The sequence below is a fragment of the Aulonocara stuartgranti genome (assembly GCF_965226115.1).
Source record: "Aulonocara stuartgranti genome assembly, chromosome: 7".
NCBI lineage: Eukaryota > Metazoa > Chordata > Actinopteri > Cichliformes > Cichlidae > Aulonocara > Aulonocara stuartgranti.
In genome coordinates this window covers 31,742,087-31,764,690 of record NC_138945.1, presented here as the reverse complement: position 1 = coordinate 31,764,690, position 22,604 = coordinate 31,742,087, and the positions used below count along the sequence as shown (strand labels likewise).

General features: G+C 39.4%; 1 protein-coding gene and 1 long non-coding RNA gene across 4 annotated transcripts in view; one reads left to right on the top strand and one right to left on the bottom strand.

Moving 5' to 3' along the window:
• Nucleotides 1-6,117: 6,117 nt before the first annotated feature.
• Nucleotides 6,118-20,352, bottom strand: prkab1a (protein kinase, AMP-activated, beta 1 non-catalytic subunit, a). Of its 3 annotated transcripts, none has more exons than XM_082538895.1 (8): nt 20,241-20,352; nt 18,725-18,928; nt 18,429-18,598; nt 18,108-18,201; nt 17,414-17,528; nt 17,041-17,174; nt 16,780-16,848; nt 6,118-10,799 (listed from the first exon to the last, which is right to left on the bottom strand). In XM_082538895.1, exons 2-8 carry the CDS (start codon nt 18,872-18,874, stop codon nt 10,722-10,724), a joined length of 810 nt encoding a protein of 269 aa, XP_082395021.1. In that variant the 5' UTR covers nt 18,875-18,928; nt 20,241-20,352; the 3' UTR covers nt 6,118-10,721. The 3 variants fall into 3 exon arrangements, with proteins under 3 accessions (XP_082395021.1, XP_082395022.1, XP_082395023.1); XM_082538896.1 differs by having other exon boundaries at nt 18,725-18,907; XM_082538897.1 differs by lacking the exon at nt 6,118-10,799 and adding an exon at nt 10,816-13,823.
• Nucleotides 17,970-22,604, top strand: part of LOC309709930 — an 18,167-nt gene continuing 13,532 nt past the window's right edge. The window contains exons 1-2 of the long non-coding RNA XR_014277637.1: nt 17,970-18,042; nt 19,508-19,559. This is a non-coding gene — a long non-coding RNA (uncharacterized lncRNA). The remainder of the gene's footprint in view (nt 18,043-19,507; nt 19,560-22,604) is intronic.

Below are 22,604 nucleotides of genomic sequence, written 5' to 3'. Positions count from 1 at the left end.
CATGATTCTCACAGTGCTTCCAGCGGTCTCCAGGTGAGCGAGGGAACGATGTAGGAGGTGAATGACGGCATCATCCGCTCCAATGCCAGGCTGGTAGGCAAACTGAAGTGGGTCCAGTGATGAGCTTATTAGGCGCCGAAGCTGAGCCAGGACCAACCGCTCCAGGGTCTTCATCAGGTGGGATGTCAGAGCCACCGGCCTGTAGCTGTTGAGGTCCTTGGGGCGTGAAGTCTTTGGCACTGGTACAACACAGGAGGTTTTCCAGAGCTGTGGGACTCTTCCCAACCTCAGGCTCAGGTTGAAGAGGTGCTCCATCACCCCACACAGTTGGTCCGCGCAGGACCTGACGACCCTCGAGCTGATGCCATCTGGACCCGCTGCCTTCTTGCCATTAATCCTCCTCAGTTCCCTCCTAACCTGGGTGGTTGAGAGAGACAGGCTGGAGCCTTGTGTTGAGTGTGTATTGGATGCTGCAGTTGGGGGTGGGGGGGAGTGAGCAGGGTGAATAGAGGAGGTGTGAAGTGTCTGAGGTGGAACAGCAGCAGTGGGGGTGGGTGAGTCTGCAGCCGATGTTGCAGACTGCCTCATGGCTGAATCAAATCTGTTGAAGAAATGATTCAGTTCATTTGCCCACCTCACAGAGAGTTCTGATGTTTGTGGCCCGAGATGGTTCTGAGGCCTCTCCAGACTTCACCAACGTTGTTTTGTTGAAGAAGAAGGAAGAAGGTGTACTTTATTGGTCCCCGTGGGGAAAATCCCTCTCTGCATTTAACCCATTCACTCAGTGAAGCAGTGGGCAGCCACTGGGCGCCCGGGGAGCAGTGTGTAGGGACGGTACCTTGCTCAGGGGTACCTCAGGGTAGCTGTTCAGGGGAATCGAACCCCCGACCTTCCGATCATGGGGCCTCCACTCTACCTACTGAGCTATCCCTGCCCTGTTGAAGCTGGTTCTCCATCTTCTGCCTGTAGCTCTCCTTCCCATTCCTTATCAGTCCCCTCAGCTCTCTCTGCACCCTTTTCAACTCCTCTTTGTCTCTGGATTTGAAGGCCCTCCTCTTCTGCTTGAGGACGGTTTTAATTTCTGGGGTAATCCAAGGTTTGTTGTTGGAGAAACACCGTACAGTCCTGGTAGGTACAGTGTTATCCACACAGAAGTTTATATAGTCAGTAATGCATGTAGTAAGGCTGTCGATGTCCTCTCCGTGGTCATCACAAATCACCTCCCACACAGTCGACTCAAAACAATCCTTAAGAGCCTCCTCGCTCTCCTCTGACCATCTCTGTACTGTGCGGGTGGCTGGTGGCTCCCTGCGCACTAAGGGCTCATACACAGGGACAAGGTGCACCAGGTTGTGATCAGATCTGCCCAGGGGAGGGAGAGGTGATGAACTGTATGCCTCTTCTGCATTGGCATACAGTAAGTCCAGTGTTTTATTGACTCTGGTTGGGCAGGTCACATACTGGGTGAAGGTGGGCAGTGTGGAGTCCAGTGAGGCATGATTGAAGTCCCCTGATATTATGAGAAGGGCTCTCGGTGATTGTGTTTGCAGTCTGCTGACCACAGAGTGGAGAGAGTCACAGGCTGCATCCGCGTTGGCCGAGGGGGGGACATACGCTGTTATCGCGATAACATGCGAGAACTCCCGGGGCAGGTAGTACGGACGCATGCTAACGGCTAACAGCTCAATGTCTCTGCTGCAGAGTTGCTCTTTTACAGTGATGTGCCCAGGGTTACACCATCTGTCGTTCACAAAAACTGCCAGTCCCCCTCCTTTCCTCTTACCGCTGTCTCTGGTCCTGTCCGCTCGCAGCAGCTGGAATCCCGGTAGTGTCACGCTTGTGTCCGGAGTTAGCGATGTTAGCCACGACTCCGTTAGCATCATGATGCTACATTGCCGGTACTCCCTCTGTGACCATTTTGGCAGCAACATGAACAGCGCCACTGTAAGCGGCACTGCAGAAACTTTTCAGCCATCGGAGTATTCATCCCACTTTAATTCACATGACATCAAGTTGTATATCAAAAAAAATAAATAGGTTAAATATTACCGACCCGTATAATGCTCCTGGCATGCTTTTCAAAAGTATTTCAGCATCCCAGATCTATGCCATCCGGACATACATACCTTATAAACTTCCCATCGCACTACTCGGGGGACTCTTTAAAAGCCTACAAAAGCCTGGAGGGTTACAAATGGACCCAATCTGGCTTTGTGACAAACATTCGGCTGTGGAATCTTCAAGCAAAAAAAATTCTTCATCATCACTGGAAAGGTAAGTGTCATATTATCCCAGGCAGTGTAACGTTAGCATTGTTAGCGTTGTCCTTTGTTTACATTAGCTTTGCTCAAACGCCTCTGGTTGTCAGTAGCCATTTTGTGTTTTTGGTGTACTTAACCAAGATTTTTAACATTTGTAATTGTATTTATAGGTTCAACATTCCCAAAGGCTAAATGACCCACAGTTGAAGCCATGGGTAGTAGTGAGAAAAGACGGGGTTGTCTTGGGAGCACACTGTAACTGCACAGCTGGCCTTGGTGAGAGCTGCTCACATGTGTCAGCTGTGTTGTTCAGCACATGGCAGCATACCAGTGGAAAAAAAAGAAGAGATAGCTGTTACATCTAAGAAGTGCAAGTGGGTCATCCTAAGTGAGGAGTCTTTAAAGAAAGTGGAGTATCAGCAATGCAATTACATAATTTTTAACAACTCTAAACAAAATAAAAAAGAGAAATCTGCAAAAGATCATCCTGGCCTCTGAGCTTTCCCACCTCTCCTACCTCTGACTGCTGCTGAGCAAGACCAACTGTATCACAACCTCTCCCAATGTCGCACACAAGAGGGGAAGATCATCAAACCCTAAATTAAAATTCTAAATTAATGCTATTTTTGTTATTTATATAATTCAGCGTTTTATATTGCACCTTACCACTGAAGCAAGTGGCTAGTTTGTAGATTTTTGTTCACTGACACAGGCAATAAAACTTTTTTCTGATTTTGGTTCTGATCTGTATCTGTTAATCAAGAATATGAAACGTGGTTAGTAGAAATCATTTAGATGGATGTGAAGAACAAAAAATAGTGAGCCCAGGTGACGTCTGCTATTCTCTTATTCTGATATCTGTAAGTAAGAAAGCTTTCCCTTCAAAAGTCAAGTCACAATAAGGAAACAAAGTGAGAGCTATAATGTGTATTTGTTGGTTGAGCACATCAGTTACATCATTTTCATTTACATCACTGGAAGGGCACCACAGATTCACCAAAGCAGCTAATAAAGCATAATGAAATACAATTTTGCCTCTTTCTTGTGAGATTCTATAATAGAATGAAACAGTAATGCCAGTTATAAATAAAGACAATAAATTGAATGAATTACGAAACACTTATTTCTATTACAGCTGAAAATATTGTGTAATACTACAACCTGAAATGACAAATAGATTGCGTTGGCCTGTACAGGAGATAAAGAAAAAAAATTTAACAACAGCTGTGAAATGGAATAGTCCAAATCACCAAAGTAAACTGGACCTGGGCTTGTTGCAGGGAGCTGAAGATAATAAACATCTTGTGAGTGTATGCACTCACACTTAGGACCATATAATAATAATAAATATGTCCGTGATGAAAGTTGTTCAGCACGCTAACGTCCTTAGTCCACTCTGTATGCTAGTATAGGTCTAACCGTTTCACTCCTTTGATTTTTTTCCTCGTACTTTTTTTTTTTCTTTTTGTCTAGTCTGTCTTTGTACAGACCTGCCGTGTTCTCCGTCATTTTGTACAAAACTGTTTTTGGGGCAAATAAAATGCAAGTAGGGATTAAAACTGCAGAATTAATGATTACCGGTGCTGGAAATGCTAGCGCTTGATGCAGTGTTTTGATTTTGCTGCCACTCATGCCCACAATGCAATGCGCGAAAGTCATGTGGTCTGTCAATCTCTGTTTGCTCTATCCATTGTAGCTTTGCTTTCTGTCTTCTGTTGAACACATCCAGTCTTATTTTTCTTCTCCTCTTCTCTGGAGATAGAACGTAGTTGAAAAAAGCTGGAATAAAGTCCGGACTCAATGGATTATCGCTCTTTCTGCCTAAAAAATAAACATAAACATTTCAGTATTTCTACTTTAGAGCTTGCTAACTTAGAAAGCACGACAGAAAGGCCACGATGCATGCAACTATGTGGTTTTGCACTCATCAGAAACCACAATGATAGTCTAGTAAAAAATGAAAATTCTTATGTTAGAAAGCTTGTATTTGGTAACTTACCCGATATGAAATGATTGCTGCACAAGCGGAGTCCCATCTTTCAGTCTTGTTTTGCTTACTCCTGGCTCTTTTAATAGCGCTAATCAATTTAGCTCGCCTTTCCGCATCTTTGGGAATGCGCTAAAACGACGGACCTTTCTTTTTTCTTCATCTATTTGTACAACATGGAGCGCAACAGTTATTGACCATGGTTAGCCTCCTTCACCGTGGCAGTCAGCCAATTGCTTCCGAAATGGGGGAGGACCTGTGTGACGTCATCCCCCGGAGCTCTGGGAGACACTTAAAAGAAGTGGAGGATCTATCGGTTTTGTGAGGGGTAAGTGTGTTAGCCCTAACTATTAGCCTAAAAGCCATCATCAGTATTATACGAATCATGATAAAACACGCCTACCATGTTTTGGGTTCCTGAAACTGGTCCATCGGGTTTTTGTCTCCCCAGAAACACTTCTGTTGTGTTTTTTCCTATTTGTTGTTCTTTTTTGCTATATCCGTTGTATTTTTTCCTATTTCCATTGTCGTTTTCCTTATTTCCGTTGTGTTTTGTGTCGTTTGCAGCGTTTTTCTTATTGCTGGTGTTTTCTGAAGTTGCAGTCGATTTGGCCTCTCAGGGCCACCGTATAAAACAGTAAATGAGAGCAGGAACACAGATTCTGCACAAAGACGTAAACACAAAACGCGGACCCAACGCATCCGAATCAGTGAGATGTCGCCTTTCTCACCTGACGGCACGGACACGGAAACGCCGTCAGGGCTGAAAGCCGACAGCTTTTGAAGCGTCGGCAGGTGCTTTGTGTTTTCGTCTTTTTTGCGCTAGATTCTGAAGCTGCAGGTTTTCTCTCTCTCCAAACAATATTGACTGAACCAGCAGCCAAAGACCATCCAAATTACGCTGCACGTTTCGCTTTACATAAACATTGTCACGTATTTCCTCTTACTTTTGCTGTTTTGCTTCCACCACGATAAAATCACACTTCATGTAGAGCTCTCTCTAAATCGATAATCAAAACCCACCCCTACTTCTTACCCATCAGTCTACGGTGTCGGCCGCTGTTTTTTTTTTTGTTTTTTTACTTACTTCCAACAAGAAAGCCTCATTTCTGCTGTTCAATACTGAACAAATTTAAACTTTTTATGCAAAATGCTTACGTGTGTCTCTAATCAAACCTCTGTAACTTTGCTCTGCTTCACTTTGTTATTGTAGCGGGTCAGGGCTGTTTGGGGTTTTGTTTTGACAGCTATGTTCTGTTGTTCCAGGCGGCAGCGTTATGTTGCCATGGTTACAGGTGATGCTTTCTCTCTGCAACTGTGTGTTTCTGGATGGAGAGAGCGCCTTTTTTGGTTGTTACGCTAGAGCTGCGCCGAGCAGTTGTGTTAGCGTTGTGTGTTCATCTGTTAAATGATAATAAACGGCTGTGCTCGATGGCTAACACTGCAGGAAGCAAGACTAGACGTTACCTCTGTCTCCTCCTTGTCTGAGCTCGCCACAATATTTTTAAGGTCATCTACTATAAAAACCCAGACCAGGAAAACCTCCTTCATGTTTTTCTGTGTTTTACCCTCAGTTACTTCGACACAAAGGAATCTGCTGTGATGCTTACACCTTTGATAAAGCCTCGCAAGTGTCAGCTTTCTTTTAATAGATACAAAAATATAGATATGTACTGATAAGTGATCAGAATTATAATATTTCTGACTGTCTGAGTCAAAAATTTCCCCGATTCAAATCGAATCGATCGAATCATGGATCGAATCGATTCGGGACCTTGTGAATCTGAATCGAAAAGATTCTAGAAATCAGTGACGATATCCAGCCCTAGTTATTACCCATATAGTATGAAAGATAATGTCACAGCTAGCCAATGTAAAATACTTATTTATTAGACACTTTTTAAAAATAATTACATAACAATTATAAAGTAAAAAATAAAAAACAAAAAAAATAAAACATGACATACAGTAGATAACAAATGATGTACAGACCACTGAGTTTCAATGCAAAGTGCATTAACAGAACAATCTGTAGTGGAGAAAGCAGGAAACAGCATGTTTCAGAATTCATAACAGCAGTATTTATTTTTTGAAGAGGGGCCATATAGGATTTTTAGGATATATTTAAAGGGTAGCTGTTGATGAATATAATATTTCATGTTAAAACTTTAAAAATGTACCATATGGTTGGAACACAGGTTTTTGCCAATATTTTACACAGGTATAAAACAGCTTTCAGTATCATTCTCCATGCAGGTGTATGACTTTAAGGTGTCCTCTGAAAATGACAAATAAAATACTTTCCCAATTCTGCAGGGGCCCTAATATGACTGGAATGCAATATGCACTTTATAAATAATGACTGTATAATGACTGCACAAAGGTCAGTCAGTTACTGAAGGTTCAGCTCTAATGATCAAAATGGCTGCAGTCATGTTATAAATTAAAACATGACGCAATATATAAATTTTAAAAACATATTCTTTAATAAATACCTTTCTTAGAATGAAAAAAGTGCTTAAAAGGTTTGCAAATTGCAATGATTAAAATGACTACGTGAAATGGATTTATATGTCTAGCATGGTAACATCCCACAATCACCTTTATGTCAGTCCTGACAGCAAAATTAACATGAACAAATGTGACTTCGTCAAAATCAAAATAATCAGAGTCATATTTTTATGGTGATATCATGCACAGACACAAAAATTATAAAATAAAATGATGTTGGTTCAATTCACACAGCTTTAAAAAAAAAATTCAGTCCTTGACGCCCTATCAAATCAACACAACACACACAGAGCAGAAAAGCTCACACATTATAACCACAAATTTCAGGAGCAGTTGTTTAAAATCAACAAAATAATGGATCTGAAACATTATTTGAAGGAAACTGGTGCTCACAATGATCTATGCCACATCAGCTAAACCAGTAGGGAGCAACTACCTGGTGTCACTCTTGATAAAGTACATCAGTAAAAGAAGGAAGGATGTGTGTGATGGCACCGATATAAATCTACACAGATGCATACATTAGTTTATTTGGAGTACATGCCCTAAATTAAAGGCTTATTCGCTCTCTTTTTTTTTTTAACTCTTGTCTAACTTTTGACTGGAATGGTCATAACCACAGCTAAGACTAGTTTTCACAACAAAACAATGTAGGAAAAAAAAAGATATATTGGTGAATAGTTGACAAAACTTATTTAATGTGCTCAGTATGATCATCGCTAAATAAATAAACAACAACATAACACAAAAACAGTTAAGCTACCACAGTGCATTTTGTCTTTCTTTGACCTCAACATTTACATTCTTGATTGTGCCGCTGTGGTTTTCTCAGCCACGAGAAAGACAAAAGCAGCGCGTACTTATCTGAGGTCTTTCAATGAGGTTTTCTCAGCATTAGTAATCATTTTGAGTCCTTACATTTTTGTCTGTTTTAATTACAAACGTGTTCATGTTCTACCACATTCTGCTAAGAAAAGATAAAGTTGAGCACTGCAAAGGGCAGTCACTGGAACAAATAGAGGCAGATTAAGTGGGAATGGAGTGACATTACCATACTAAAGAGATGCACTGTAACTGGTAATACAAATTGTGTGCATAATCTTAGAGTTGCTAACCTCTTATAATGTTTAGGTTAATCTATAACTGTCATGCAGGTTACAAGAATTTACTGAGCCAGTATTTTCAGTCACAATATAGACATGGGTGCCATCACTTTGGGCATCACTCAATGCCACTGTATATGCACTTGCCTTAATCATTCCCTTACAACCTTTGAAAAACCAAAATGTACCAAATAAAAAGGGGGAAATTACATTACACATTAGATCTTGACGAATTAAGTATTCAAGTAAAACAATCTTTACTGACATACATTGTGTAGTTTTTTCAGAACAAAACAACCTAACAACAATCAGTAAAAACCAAACTCATTAACCCTCTGGGGGCTGGATTCAAAAATCACAGCAAAGATCATAGTTACAATCATTCAAGTGTTCCCTTAATTGTCTTAGCACTATCCGGTTGTTCAGTCTGACGTCACTAGCCGTGTCTGGGTCTAAACTCCACTGCAGCTCCATATATCAAACGATCACTATGGCATTACTGAGAGTTGAAAAACTGTCTAAAGTCTTTCATCTTTAATAAAATGATCGGCGTTCTGCTCTACCAGGTGTAACAATTGAGTTTAACATCCAGGCATCCATGAAAACGGAATTTATGACATTTAGCGGAGTTAGAAGTTAGCAGGGAGTTAGCTCGCTAGCTTCTATCTAAATACAATATAGCATGTCCTGACTGCGGGGTTTTGGAAACAAATTAAAACGTACAGCTCTGCTATCACTTCCAGCATAAATGAAGACAGAAAACTAAACAGCAGTGACGTTTGTAGGGTTACTGAAGTTGGGCTAGCTGGTATATAATGATGTGCTACGTGACAGCTAGCGACACAGCTATGTTAGCATAATATAAACAAGCTAACTTTTTTTCCACTCGATAAAAGTTAACGTGAGTGTTCTCGGTGGTCAGGAACAAATGTAATCGCATGGCAGGATGCTGTAAAAGGACCAAACTTCAGCCAGGAGAACAACTGAGATAATCCATCCACAATACGAGGTTAGTCATTCATATACTGCTGCATGGGCTGGGCTGTAGTTACATCCTAAGGTTTTAAAAACTGAGCTTAAATAAATGATTAGCGGTAATAAAAGCCGAGGGAGGTCAACAGTGATCACTGACTGTTTTAGGAGCTTTTTGAGATCAAATAGAAGAAAATACGTAACATTAAACATGTTAACAACACAAAAGCCATATTAAACGCAGACTACTTTAGACCCGGAAGTAGGATTCGTCGCGTCATCACTGAACAACCGGATATAGTATATATAAATTAGTAGTCATTTTGGTACTTAACAATATTTAATAAACTAATAAATACAACATTAAGAAATTAATGAAAAATAATTTACCACATTTCCTTCATTTTAGCAAAGTGTGAGAGAAGCTGTGCTTTTCTCTTTGCTGCTTTACTGTGAAATTGTTTTTAATTAATTAGAGCACAACTTTTCATTTTATTAAAATGCACTAAAAGCTTTGCAGCATGTGACGTTAACAAACAAAATGCCAAAAGACAAGCTGGCACAGACAGCACCGTCAACTGCACTTTTCTGTCATCAGCTGACTTTGCCAAATCAAAACTAATACACAGAGCACTGCAAACAAACCAACCAAGCAAACCTACTGGTGTAGGAATCATGAAATGCCTCCACTTACCCTTTACTGTTGGCTCCCTGCATGCTTTGTTAGTTCTTGCTATTAAAATGAAGCTATAGTGGGTGTTGGTGGCCAAAGATTGTATATTAAAAGGGCGATCGTGGCTCAAGAGTTGGGAGCTCGCCTTGTAATCGGAAGGTTGCTGGTTCGAGCCCCGGCTCGGACAGTCTCGGTCATTGTGTCCTTGGGCAAGACACTTCACCCGTTGCCTACTGGTGGTGGTCAGAGGGCCAGAGAAATCAGATTTTATGGAAGTAAAATAACCCTACTTTTCTACTGACTTATGACCACCGTAAACACTTTACTAATGAGTTTATGCTTTCAGTCATCTTATGTAATACTAAATTATGTTCACTTTGGAAACTGCAGTCGCATTCAGGGTAAAACTAGGGAAAAAGCAGGTTACTGTAAGAGCACTGTTGTGTATGTAATGACTAAGTGTCACAACCACCACTCGTTTGCCAGTTTAAAAAAAAGAAAAAAAAGAAAAGAAAGAAATAATACTTGAAGTACCCAACATCAGGCTTCAAAACAGGTGCCCAAAAACCACGATGTTCTATATAATTGTGTGAATGTGTGAATGACTGAATGTAGTGTAAAGCGCTTTGGGGTCCTTAAGGACTAGAAAAGCGCTATACAAATGCAGGCAGGCCATTTTACTATAGTCTATGTTACGTATTAAATATTCCTATAGTAAACAGAGTAACACAGAACTGAAGTGAACACAGTGACCCCATTTACCCACCAATCCAATCCAGCTATTAGTTAGTTGCGCTGATATATGACACAAAAATCAGATGTGATGTACTGCATGGGAAAAGCAGGATCATCACTTAAACTGCCTTTTACAGCAGGCTTCCTTTAAAATAACTCTTTTCTGTCTGTTTTTCAGTAAGTGGCTGTCTAACTGAATCATTTGTTATTTGTATGTATGGCTTTTAGTGTATTACTGTAAAGCAATTACTATAACCCTCAGTCCAAATTTTTTTCTGGGAATCAAGTCAACATTTTACAAACTTAATTTGTTCCCTCGTGCTTATTCAAGGCTGCTTCTTTTGGTCAGAATGGATCTAACTGGTGAAACCTGGAAGGAATATACACTAGATTTTTTTTTGTTGAAAAAAGTGTGGCTAGCATTTTGTACACTCGGTGTACAGTTAACAACAGCTCCAAATATAGAAAAGAATGCTTCATCAGATGGGCTTATAAAGCAAGGTGGTGACATATTTCTTCTTATAGCGATGTGTTGCACTGAGTACCATCACTCCGTCCTGTGACAGAAAGACACAACACACAGGAAAAGTCAATTTAAAACCTCACGCAATGCATGCTTTCAACTAGGATGGAAACAGTAGCATCAGTCTTACCATGTACAGTTCCACCATGCTATAAGCCAGTATGGTTAAACTGTAATTGGTAGGGCTATGGCTTTTTTAAGACACACATGAAACCAGAATTGCAGCATCATGGTTGCAGGCCTCCTCCTACCAGTCAAGTAGCAGTTCACACCCAAGTCTGTTCAGACTCGCATATAAATGTAGATAAAGAAAAAAAAATGAAAGAAGAAAATACTGGCAACCGCCAGCCTCCTGGTAGACACATCTATGGTATTGATTTCAAAATCCTACGTCACCTTGTTCTGAAGTTTCTCGTATTAACAGTGTTGGGTTTATCTTGGCACAAACCCCGCTGGAACGCGAGACCAACAACTGCACGACAAACAAGGCAAGAAGGTACTGTCCGTGTTTGTGGCTTGCAAGGGAAGCCAGCCAAAGTTGAGGAAAAGATTCCTTCACCTGAACTCAACCAACTTCAACTGATTCCTTCGCTAGAGCCCTTTTTATTGTCAGCAAGCAATCATTCATGAATATGCAATTACAAATACACGTGACATTCTTAAGCAGGCATATCTGAACAACTAGTGATGGGATTTCCGGCTCTTTTTAGAGAACCAGCTCTTTCCGTTCGGCTCACTGAAAAGAGCCGGCTCTTTTGGCTCCGAACTGGCTCTTCAGGTTGATTTGTTGCTTTAATTAATTTATTATTAACAATAATATAAAATTATGCACAAAAGGAATTACTAATTACCTGCATGAATAAACTTTCTGAATCCTTTATCATCTGCAACTGAAAATAGGATGATTACTATACCTTTCTAATGTGAGGTTGTTGTCCCTGGCTCTTTCTCTGTCTTTTACATTGTACATTTGTTCCATATTTAGAAAGTAATTCTGTAAACACTTTCTTGCTTTTAAAAACAGAATTTCCTTTTTATTTTCAAATTCTTAACATGGATAATGATGGTAACATTTCTTGGTTTACTTCAACAAGCTTCTTGGAAAAAAAATCATATAAATCAGCCCAATGTTGGAGGTACAATTGAAAATGTCACTGAAAAAACATTAACGTTAGAGAGGTGTAATGAACTAAAAACATGAGCATATAAAAACATTGTGCCAAAATAGAAAAGAATGTTACATAAAGTCAATAACTTGCTCAAATGGCTTTTTTCTTTCCAGTTGTTAGAAGTTTACCTTTGGTAATGATAACTTTTGAAGCAATTTCTTTCCTCTGTGAAACAAAGACGTGCATCACATTTTTCACAGAGGGTGGTAGTTGCATTCACCTTGCAATTTTTGCACCGACCTCGCTTTTCACATTTTACAGGCCAATGTGCAACCTCATCAGTCCGGACATCCTCTGGAACTCCAACACGAACTCTCTTGGGTGGTGGAGGTGGTGATGAGATGTTCTGTGATGGGCGCCCCCTGTGTGATTTCCAAAGGATCAGGCTTGTGGCAACTTCTGCCTGGAAGCTTCTTTGTTTCAGTGGCTTTTGGACACCAAGTAGCTTGCAGTCACGACAGTAAATCAACCATGCGTTGACAACACCGAGCATGATGGTTTGCCAGAACAGGTAGAGATACCACCTCCGTGACTTCATGTGGTACTTGTACCTTGCAATGCAGGCGTCAAGCAGGTCAATACCCCCCATGAATGTGTTGTACTCCTTCACAATGTGTGGCCTTTTGACCTCAACAAATGCCTTGCCCGATTTGCTCCAGCGACGGATTGTATCTTGAGGCTCAGTTGCACAATAGGATGAGATGAGGGTAACAGATTTGTTGTCATACCACTTCACAATAACCATGCTCTCCTCCTTATTCACCCTGGCATCAACAGATCCCCTGCCTCTCTGGGCAAGACTTTTTTTCATCTTCAAGCTGACAACCTGCTAAGCGATTTCCACGAAGTGTTCCTACAAAGTAGATCTGTCGCTGAAGAAGTGTGAGCACAAGTGGGGCTGAGGAGAAGAAGTTATCAGCAAAAACTTTGTAGTTTTGCTCAGCTGGCAGAGTTTCACACAACTTCACCACAACATCTCCTCCAATCCCAAGTAAAGTCTTCTTCCCAGTACCACCTTGATAAACAACAAAATCATGGAGCATACCAGAGGATGAGCACCAGGCCCAGATTTTCAATCCCCAGGGGTGGGGCTTTCCCTTCACATACTGCCTTATTGGGCTGTGTGTCCCCTTGAAGGGTACCATTTGCCCATCAACAGAGTTGTACTCCTCTGGGACGATATCCAGGCATTGTTTGCGAAACATTCCAAGCCATGGACGGATCTTCCAGCACTTGTCTTCTGCATCTCTGTGTAATAAATCTGTATTGTCAGTGAAATTTAGAGATCCCAACAGGGTTTGAAATCGGTTGCGGGACATGTTATCTGCTACCATAGGACACCTGGTGTCATTTTCCCAGTATGCTCGATTTCCAGGCATTTGGCATAGACCCATCCTCAGATAGAGACCAATGAGTATTTCTAGTTCTTTAACAGTGGTATTTACATTTCTCAGATGGTTGGAGTTTTGTACACTGTATAAATTTGTTTGTTCCATTAACAACAGCAGCATATCATCTGTGATGAAGTTTTTGAAGTACTCTAGTGGAGTGTGGATCTCATCTGGAGGTTTGGCACAGGGTCCCTTGAATGTGGTCTCAGGGGTTTCGAACATTTCTTTCTCCAGGAGAATTTTTGTCCTTTGATAGCTGCCTTGGGCTGCCCAGTGTCCATATGGCTTGAATGTGGCTCTGTCTCTAAATCACTTGAATCACAACTGTCTGAATCACTGGATTCACTTGATTCATCACTCTCCACGTCTTTGTGGGGGATGTAATTAGGGTCTTCAGAATCTTCATCTGAGCTACTTTCACATCCCTCATACTCACTGTCCTCTGCAGTGATAAACTCCAGCGCATCTTGAACACTATATTTTTTCTTTTTATCCATTCTACAAAAGAGTGAAAATGATAAAAAATGGGGGGTAACTGAAAAACGCCTCGACAAAGCTAAAGTAAAGTTCCATCACAAATTTAGGTAATTTAAAAAATTAGTTATGCTTGAATTTAGTTAAATATGACTGAGAATTAACAACAAAGAATAAATTTACTTAAAATAACTGAATGAGCTAAACTGACTAAGCAAATGATCAGTTTTTGTCTTTTTGTGACAAATATGTCACATCAGTTTTTTTAAGAAAATTTGGAGTTTAATGCCCGATGTGACATATTTGTCACAGCGATGTTTAACAAACTGATTCTAGATCAAATTGGTTCAGAAATATTACCAAACTAGGTTACAAGGGACCTATGACATCTTATCTAAAGTTTAGAATTGCTGAATGAGTAAAAGCTTACCTTTGCAAAAAGAAAAGAAAGTTTTTAAAATTAGCACAGCGGTCTCATTAGCTAACCAGGTGGACCAAGACTTTGAAAATGGTGTCTTGAACACCCAGAGTGCCTCACTTGTCACATGACTGAATTAGTTTGTGCAGTAGACGTCACTTAGGGACTTTATTAGTTAAAAGTCAAAGTTAAACCATTATAAATAGTTTTTCTTTAAGTGTAAAGGGCTAAGGGTTAAAATCAATCCTTTGATTTTTCTGAAAATCAACAGAGCCCCTTATAATCCCGTGTGCCTTATGTATGAATTCTGGTTGTGTTTACTGACCTTGAAACGATTTTATGTGGTACACGGCGCTCAAAAATCTGTCAAATGTTTCAGTACGACTTTGCTAAGCTACGAACCCGCACCGCTTGATGGATTGTCGGAGCATTACGGCTATCGTAGGCAGGAGCCTCACGGAGTGATACGTACTGCGCTTCAACATAATATTACCGTATTATGTGTATAACCTCTTTTTAAGTTTTGTGGATATCATACATGGTTATGCTGAGGATATGTCGGCCAATTTCCACTGGAAATACCTTTTGGTTAAACTCTTAGCAGGGAATTTACACTGTTACATTTTTATATAACTTTAATGCACATAAAAAACAGCTGCTTGTTTAAGTGAAAATACATTGATGGGGTTCTTTGCACTAATAAAGTTGTGGAGTTGTAAAGTATTTTGTCTAGTGTCAATTATATCGTCAGTTATATCGTTATCGCAAATTTTCAAATGTATATCGTGATAAATATTTTCGGTCATATCACCCTGCTCTACTAATAAGGATATGATTTTTATCAGCACACAGATGATTATATATTTCTAAGCATAAATGATTATATGTTTCTAAGCAGAAATGACAATATAGAAAATATCACCCTTACAAACAGGACTTTCAGAAAACATGACCTCTGACCTTTAAGTTGAGGTCATGTTTTCTGAAAGTCCTGTTCAGAAAACGTTTAGTAAATACACTTTTGGCATCAATTTGAAGGTGATGCGTCACCTTCTTCTCAAGTTATCACATTCACAAACTTGAAAGGGTGCCCATGGTGGGAGTCCTTCATCAAATCACCTCTTCAATAAGCTCTGACATAAAGTGACATTATTTTGAAGCATTAGATTAATAATATACATTATAAATAAAATATATCAATTAAATTGTATTACTATTGAAATGTGTCAGATATATATAGTAAATATATATATTTTTTTTATATATTTAAAAGAAATGTATAAAAATAAAAGCTTGCTTTTTTTCCTTTTTTCTTTCCACAGGCCAGTAACACTGAGTCACTGACCTGGGATTGTTAGGCTGCAGACTGAATTATCCTAAACATTAACTATTAACATTAATTACTAACATCTACACTATCAGAGTGTCTGTTTGTGCAGCAGGAAACGTGGCCTCAAACCTCAGTTCTGAGAATGGTGATATGCTCACTTTTCTTCATTGCAGCCACCACATGCTCCTTTAAAGGTTACGGACACACACGATAACTCATTCACTAGCACATTTAAACACACAGACACACATGGAGGTGCACAAAACACACACATAAACACACTACCTCATCCAGGAGAAGCAATACTGTCAGAACTTTTTTTTTTTTGCCTCCTAACGTAACAAAGACTTCCAAGAAGACCAAGTAAAGGCTATTTTATATTATGCCTGATTTTTGTTTGACATTGCTGTACTATTTATTGTTGCATTTGATTTCAACATCTCATGAATACAATGAAAGGGTTTATTTGTTAGTTAAGTTTTAAGCTATTAAAAGCACTGCAATTTCTAGAATTGAACTGTCTGAACAGTTTGTTTTAAAGAACCTATTAAAGGACAGAAGTATTTTTTTAAATCAGATTACTCAACCAAACATAAGACATAATGAAATAATGTGATGCATATTCAAGATTGTAACTTTGCAGCATTACTAATATATCAACAGTCATTAAGAAGATGAGAAATTACAATTAGTAAAGTTTCAACAGAGCCACTTAGATTGTCCCCAAAATGCAAGTTTTTCTCACAGGTCACACTAGTGAACATAAAGTCATTAAAAAATGTGTTTAAGCTAAATACAGCAACATTTTATCTGCTTCATGTACAACTACTTAACTACATTACAAGAGAAACCAAATGGAAAAAAGTGAATATCTGACCACCCACTACCTGAAATGGAAAATACACATAGTTGTTTTCCACTCCTTTTTTTTTGTTGACATGCAGACATTTGCTGTGGCTATCTTGAAATGCAAGTAAAGTTTGCTTTTCCTGTCAGAGAGTTGAAAGAAGGAGAATTATCTGTCCTTCATCTGTTCTTCTGTCCCATTTATCAGCCTTTTTGGCAATGCATAGATTCAATCTGCTGTGCCAACAACGTGCAAGCTTGCTAAAAGCAAAAGCATCAGCAGCGCACACTTTCTGTTAAAATGCTTACAAAGCCGATCAAGTTTTCTCACACGCTACCGAAAAACATTAAACACAAAAATCTTAAAAGTCACCCTGAAACCTTACCTTAATGGAAAGTGCATAGAGGTGGTTGAGCATGACATGGTTGGGTTCTGGGAGCAGTGCAGGGTCACACTGAAACAATGACAAACAAAACAACAACATTTAAAATAAATGATCTGTATTATTTATTCTTGTGGATGCATTTTTTTTTTCACAATTTTGTTGTACGTGTACAATGACAATAAAGGGCTATTCTATTTTTATGAAATGCAGGCAGGGGAAAGTGGGAATAAGCCAAATTCATCTCAGATTACAGCTACTTACAGAAATCCCAGTGTCTTTGTTAAGGATGACCTGTAGAAGGTGAGGTGGAAGAATGGGTGGAGATTTTAACTTCTCTTCCTGTTTAGGGACATAAGCATCCTGATGATATGGCCCAGGAGGAGAGCTAGAAAGGTCTGAGGGGGGGAAAAAGGGGGGGAAACAGTATGACAAGAACATTAAATTATTTTCAAACCTATAGATTTTAACAGCAATGTTGAAATCCATTAAAAAAGGCAGGAACAAAAAAAGTTGGTCTTTAAAATGAATGAAGATTCTTTTTGAACACTTTTATACCCCTGCTTTCCAGACATGTAGTCTGGATCAGTAAATGTTTAAACAAAAGCACAGATAAACAGTGGCTGTCAGCACTCACCTGACATGTCAGAGCATTTCTGCGAATCCACCATTAGCGCATCAAAAACCTCAAAGTCAGTCTTCTTTACCTGAATGATATTGTTGACTGTGCCTAGCTGACTGGTTACAACAGGCTGTTAGGAAACAGGAGACAATAAAACTCACAAATAAAGCTCAAAAGTATAGACCAAAAAGACATACTTTATATAATAGCAGGCCAGTGTTTGCTTTAACAAGCATCATGATGTGAAGCAAACCACTTAAGCCTCTTAAACTAATGTCCACTCATGACTACTCTACCTCTAGTCATGGCCCTCCACTGCACCATTTGTCCTGATTACCATATGTGTGTGCTAATATTTTATACACTTGTTACTATATTTCTGAAGAGAGAAAAAAAGATGTTTATTGTTAAAGCATGACATCAGATAAGGTGACTCAGATACATGCCTGCAGTCAGTCATGAAGCCAGCTCATCATAACCTACACTAGTGGCCTTAATACACTCACAAGTTATTACTCATAATGTAATGATAATATTAATGCATTAGTGAATATATGCTTTTGTCTACCCAGACTTTACAGGAATGGCAGAGCTGCAGTGCCTTTAAAAACTGAAACTGCTGCAGATTTTGTGTTGAGGTCTAGGTAAGTAAAGTAAAATATGCTTGTTTGACAACAGGTCATAAATGACTGTGAGAGTAACGGCTTACCTCAGCTGGGTCGTGGGTCCACTGACCATCCACGTAAAATTTGTACTGATGCTCCCCCTCAGGTAGATCGACAATTGCCACAAAGGTGTTCTGACTTTGATAGATCACAAACAAAAGAAAAGAAAACATTTGGCACACAGGTAAGTTAAACCAGCGATTAACAAAGAAGAAGAACTCACATTCTTGGCTTGTTCTAGTAAACCTTTCTCATATGCAAATAGGAATAAAAGAAATCTGTTAAAACTCGAGTTTAAATCTCAAAAGATAAACAGCCAGAAATTCAACCTGAAAAACATGTTCAGATTTATAACATGCTCTCACCTTCTAATAAGGGGAATTTTGTTGGTCCAGTTGTTGAAGGATCCAGAGAGGTAGACCTCCTTTCCATCTCCTTTCCAGCGAAAGACTGTCGGCCGTTCCAGAGTTGGTGCTTTGTCATCTGATTCCAAGTCTTGCTGCCAAGCAAGGAACTCCTCTTTCTCTAAGGGTGCCTTAAATGCACATCATACACAAGAATATTATTTATCAACAAGGATTAGAGTTTGAAGAGATCTACAGGGCCAAGAAGGCTATAAATTCTACCTGATATGCACCTCTAAGAGAGCAACCCAATTTACCTTTATGTCCTCTCCATGAAAAATATCAGCATCCTCTGGGCTATCCATGAGGATTTTTGGCCTCTCGCCCTCTTTGATACCTCGGCTGTCCCTCCGCTGCGCCTTCTCACCGTGGCCCATTGCAGCCCTCTCACTGCTTGTATTCCCCATGGCTTTGTCTTCTTGCAGGCTGTTACAAGGTCACTGCAAGTAGAGTTGATTCAGCTGTGTAAAGAAAGCCGTAAAGTCAGAAGAGACTACATAACACCTTACAGATTTATTTATAACTGCTAAAGGCTTACTGGTTAAAATGTTGCTTTTTAGGCCTGCAACTCTCAAAAGAGACATTTTAGGTACCAATGCTATTTATAGTGACTTCTGCAGTAGAACAAGCTGAATCATGTGGGCAGACTACAACTTTTCCATTTCTAAGTGTATCATACTGAACAACTATGAGTTCCTTTATTGACTCCAAAACAATCCCTGGGACGTTAATACCAGATATCTTGTATATGTTTCAGTGTCAACTGTCTTGTTATGTTAGTTTAAATGTGATCCAAATAAAACACGTCTTTCAGCATGATACCTATTTCCTCTAAAGGATGGGTGTATTTGTTTGAGTATACCATTCTCTCTGGAATACATTTACATTACTGCAGGTCATTTATAGGCCTATAAATATAACGCTGTTCCTTACACTTTTAGCTTACACTCAGTTATCTGCAATATAAAAATACAATTACAGAACAAAAACAATTTTCTAGCCAACACTCTGACCACACTTTGTTGTTCTTTTACTTATAGAACAATATCACGGAATCTGCACTGCCTGCTCTGTCAGTACACACAAGTAAAGGTAAGACAACCTTTTTAAAAGAACAGCAGAAACCATAGTTACAGTAATGGATTACTTATTATTGACCTCATAATGTTATACAATGAAATAAAACTCTACCTGAAACACTCCCACAAGTGACACTGGAGGTTTTAAAGTCAAATGATGTTTTACTGTTATGATATCTGCCAGTTTATTTTACTTTAGAAAAAGTATGAAACTGTATTTGGAAATACCACTGAATGGGAGTGTTACTGGAATATTCTAGTACCCTGCAACATGAAAACATTCCCATTTCAGTTTCCTTAGAATAACTTGGCTATTTTTGGTTATATGATGATATTTATGGAAGACGATGTCAAACAGGTGTGTACATGTATGCGCAGCGTGTTTAGATCTTATCAGCACTGTGTTTACATACTAGCATCAAAGGTTGTGACATGCCTGCGGTTATGTTAGCTCATCTTAACGTCTAAGCTCCATTCCAACTTCCTGTGGCCTCATACTCTAAATTATACCAAATAAACACGAGGCTGTTGTAAGACACATGAAATAGAAGCTATGAAATACAGCGTTACTAAAGCTAACATTGGGTAACCTACTAGCATATGTAGCCCAAACATGCTATCTGCTTCGACTTAAAAGGTGACACCAACTAATAAATACAAACACCGACAAGAAACGTAGGGTTATTTTGTTTACCTGAGAAACGTTTGCCGTCGTAGATATCGATGTCGACCTGTCAACTACCTTCCATCCCGCACGAAAACAAAAACATTTGATCCTTCTAGCAGAATCCGGACCCTGTTGCGCATGCGCACTTTATCCAAATGCAAAATATTAATGCACCCTGACCTCGTGAAAAGCAAAATATTATCCGTCACTACTACCGTCGTTTATTGTCTCATAAACTACTCTTATCCATAATAAATCTTTTGGTTTAATGTTCGACTATTATAACCTTTTACAATTTAATTCTCTATAATGACAGACGTAATGTCACGTACTCAACACTAGATGGAAGAGTGGGTCAAGTAGCCTGCAATGTGGGTCAGTACAATGGATATAGAGTTGTGTTTAATGAGCCAATAGAAGCATGAGACTTTTTTTCTTTAATACAGTTTAATGAAAATGTGCAACATTTGCTATATTTAAAATGCATATAGCAATCCTTCAAATCCATAGAAAAACACTTCTTTCAGCTTTGATGATCCGCAGACTACCTGCCTCCAACTTGACCTATCCCTGGCATCCTTTGATATGACAACCCTCTGCATAGTCACCTTCACTACATCCATGAATCTTCTCTGTGGTCTTCCTCTTTTCCTCTGGCTTGGCAGCTACATATTTAACATCATTTGCCTATTATATTCTCATATCCCTCCTGTGCACATATCCAAACACAGACTAAGCCTGAACTGTACTCATTTCTAATCCTTTCCATTCTGGTCACTCCAAATGGAAATCTTATCATCTTCAACTCTGCCAAGTCCAGCTTTGCCTCCTGTCTTTTTGTCAGTGTCATAATCTCCAATCCATACATAAACATAAATATAGATGCAGATACTGATAGAATATGTTAATAGGTCTAAATATGATATGCTTATACATTGTGTTTCATACCACCAGTTAGGCTAATGATGTCTTGCAGCCAGTGACAGTGCTTTGGGAAAATTTAGACTGCTGGTATAACAAAAACACAGCAGCTTTATCCTATCCCTGATATCTAATATGAATGTGTTCCTTGGTATAACTGCCTTTAACACATTTCACAAATGTAATATGAGGAATCAGATCCAGCTGTGAGAATGCCTAATACGGTCACCTAAATAATTGTTTGAATTCAAAGCCATGCTTCTGTGATGATTAAAGTATCAATGCCCTGTAGAGATAAAGAGATAGAGACGAAGCAGCAAATCACCAGTCCTTGTAAGGCAGCCCGATCTAACTGTTGGACAGTGTGAAAACTCATTAGGTTGCTGTGGTGGCAAGCACCCTGAGCAGTACTGTGGTGTCTGTGTGCCTGGTAATAAAAGAAAAAGCAGGGAAAGAGAAGGTGCAATTAATAAGATCAAAAAGTATTCAGATTTAGCTTTAGTAAAGTGCATTTATTATAAGTCATACAGTAACAGCACACTGTGTTGCTACTTGTAACACAGCAAATAGATTGTCATTATTTTTATTAACTACACATTTTTATGTTCTGTTACTTCGGCAATACAAGTGGAACATTTAACAGCAAATGCAATACTTTTTGCTATTAGTGTTCGCTCCCTGTCTGTTGTTATTGCACCTCATGGGGTACATTTCTGTTACAGTATCTCCTGTTAGCAGTCACACAAAACTGCAGCAAAAGCTTAAAAAAAATCATTTGATGTTTGTTTGTCCCCTCACCAACATTCCCTGACTTTATCAACTCATTTTTCTCAAAGTTTGACAGAGATTTAAAAGAGTTAACGATGTCTACCCCCAATGGCACAACAGCATCCTCGAGACACAGGAGGCAGAGAAAGCTGTGCAGCCTTTTGGCACATAATGAGCAGCTAAGGCTCTGTTTTTTTTTAATGTCCAGTAGAGATGTTTGAGCTGAGGGGAGGTGGGATTTCGCTGGACCGTTTTAAAAGAGAAGAATTTACATTTTCACAAGGCCCTCTTATCTGCGCATGTTACAGCAGGCACAGCCCCAAATTACATCCATGGCCAGCCACACTTGACTGCATCACACAGATGTCGATCCACATGGGGTGTTCAATTACAGAGATTTAATTTTTCCCTTCACAGCTTATGCCTTGTTATAGCCAGCTTTTGTTGTTTTTTCTTCAACTTTATTTTTTAGAGATGCCAAAACAAAAAAAAGCATGAGCCAAAATTTTAAATGCATATTTTTGTGCAGTGGACAAATGCAACACTTTCACTGAGTACATTGAATCAAATTAGCTCAAGAGAAAAAAAAAAGAAAAGAAAAATTAAAAAAGAGCAATGGCTGTACTTCCTGGAACCAGACGACTGTAATTGGCTCATGTCAGTTGCAGAGACCGAATTGGCTCCAAGGAAAAAGTTGGCTGT

Bases quoted from the DNA above. Each gene is read 5' to 3' on its own strand.
- prkab1a (XM_082538895.1), bottom strand. From the start codon at position 18,874: ATGGGGAATACAAGCAGTGAGAGGGCTGCAATGGGCCACGGTGAGAAG. The intron at 18,599-18,724 runs GTAAATTGGGTT...TGTGCATTTAAG, and splicing joins TTCATGGAGAGGACATAAAG to GCACCCTTAGAGAAAGAGGA. The intron at 18,202-18,428 runs GTGAGAGCATGT...GATCTATCAAAG, and splicing joins AAAATTCCCCTTATTAGAAG to TCAGAACACCTTTGTGGCAA.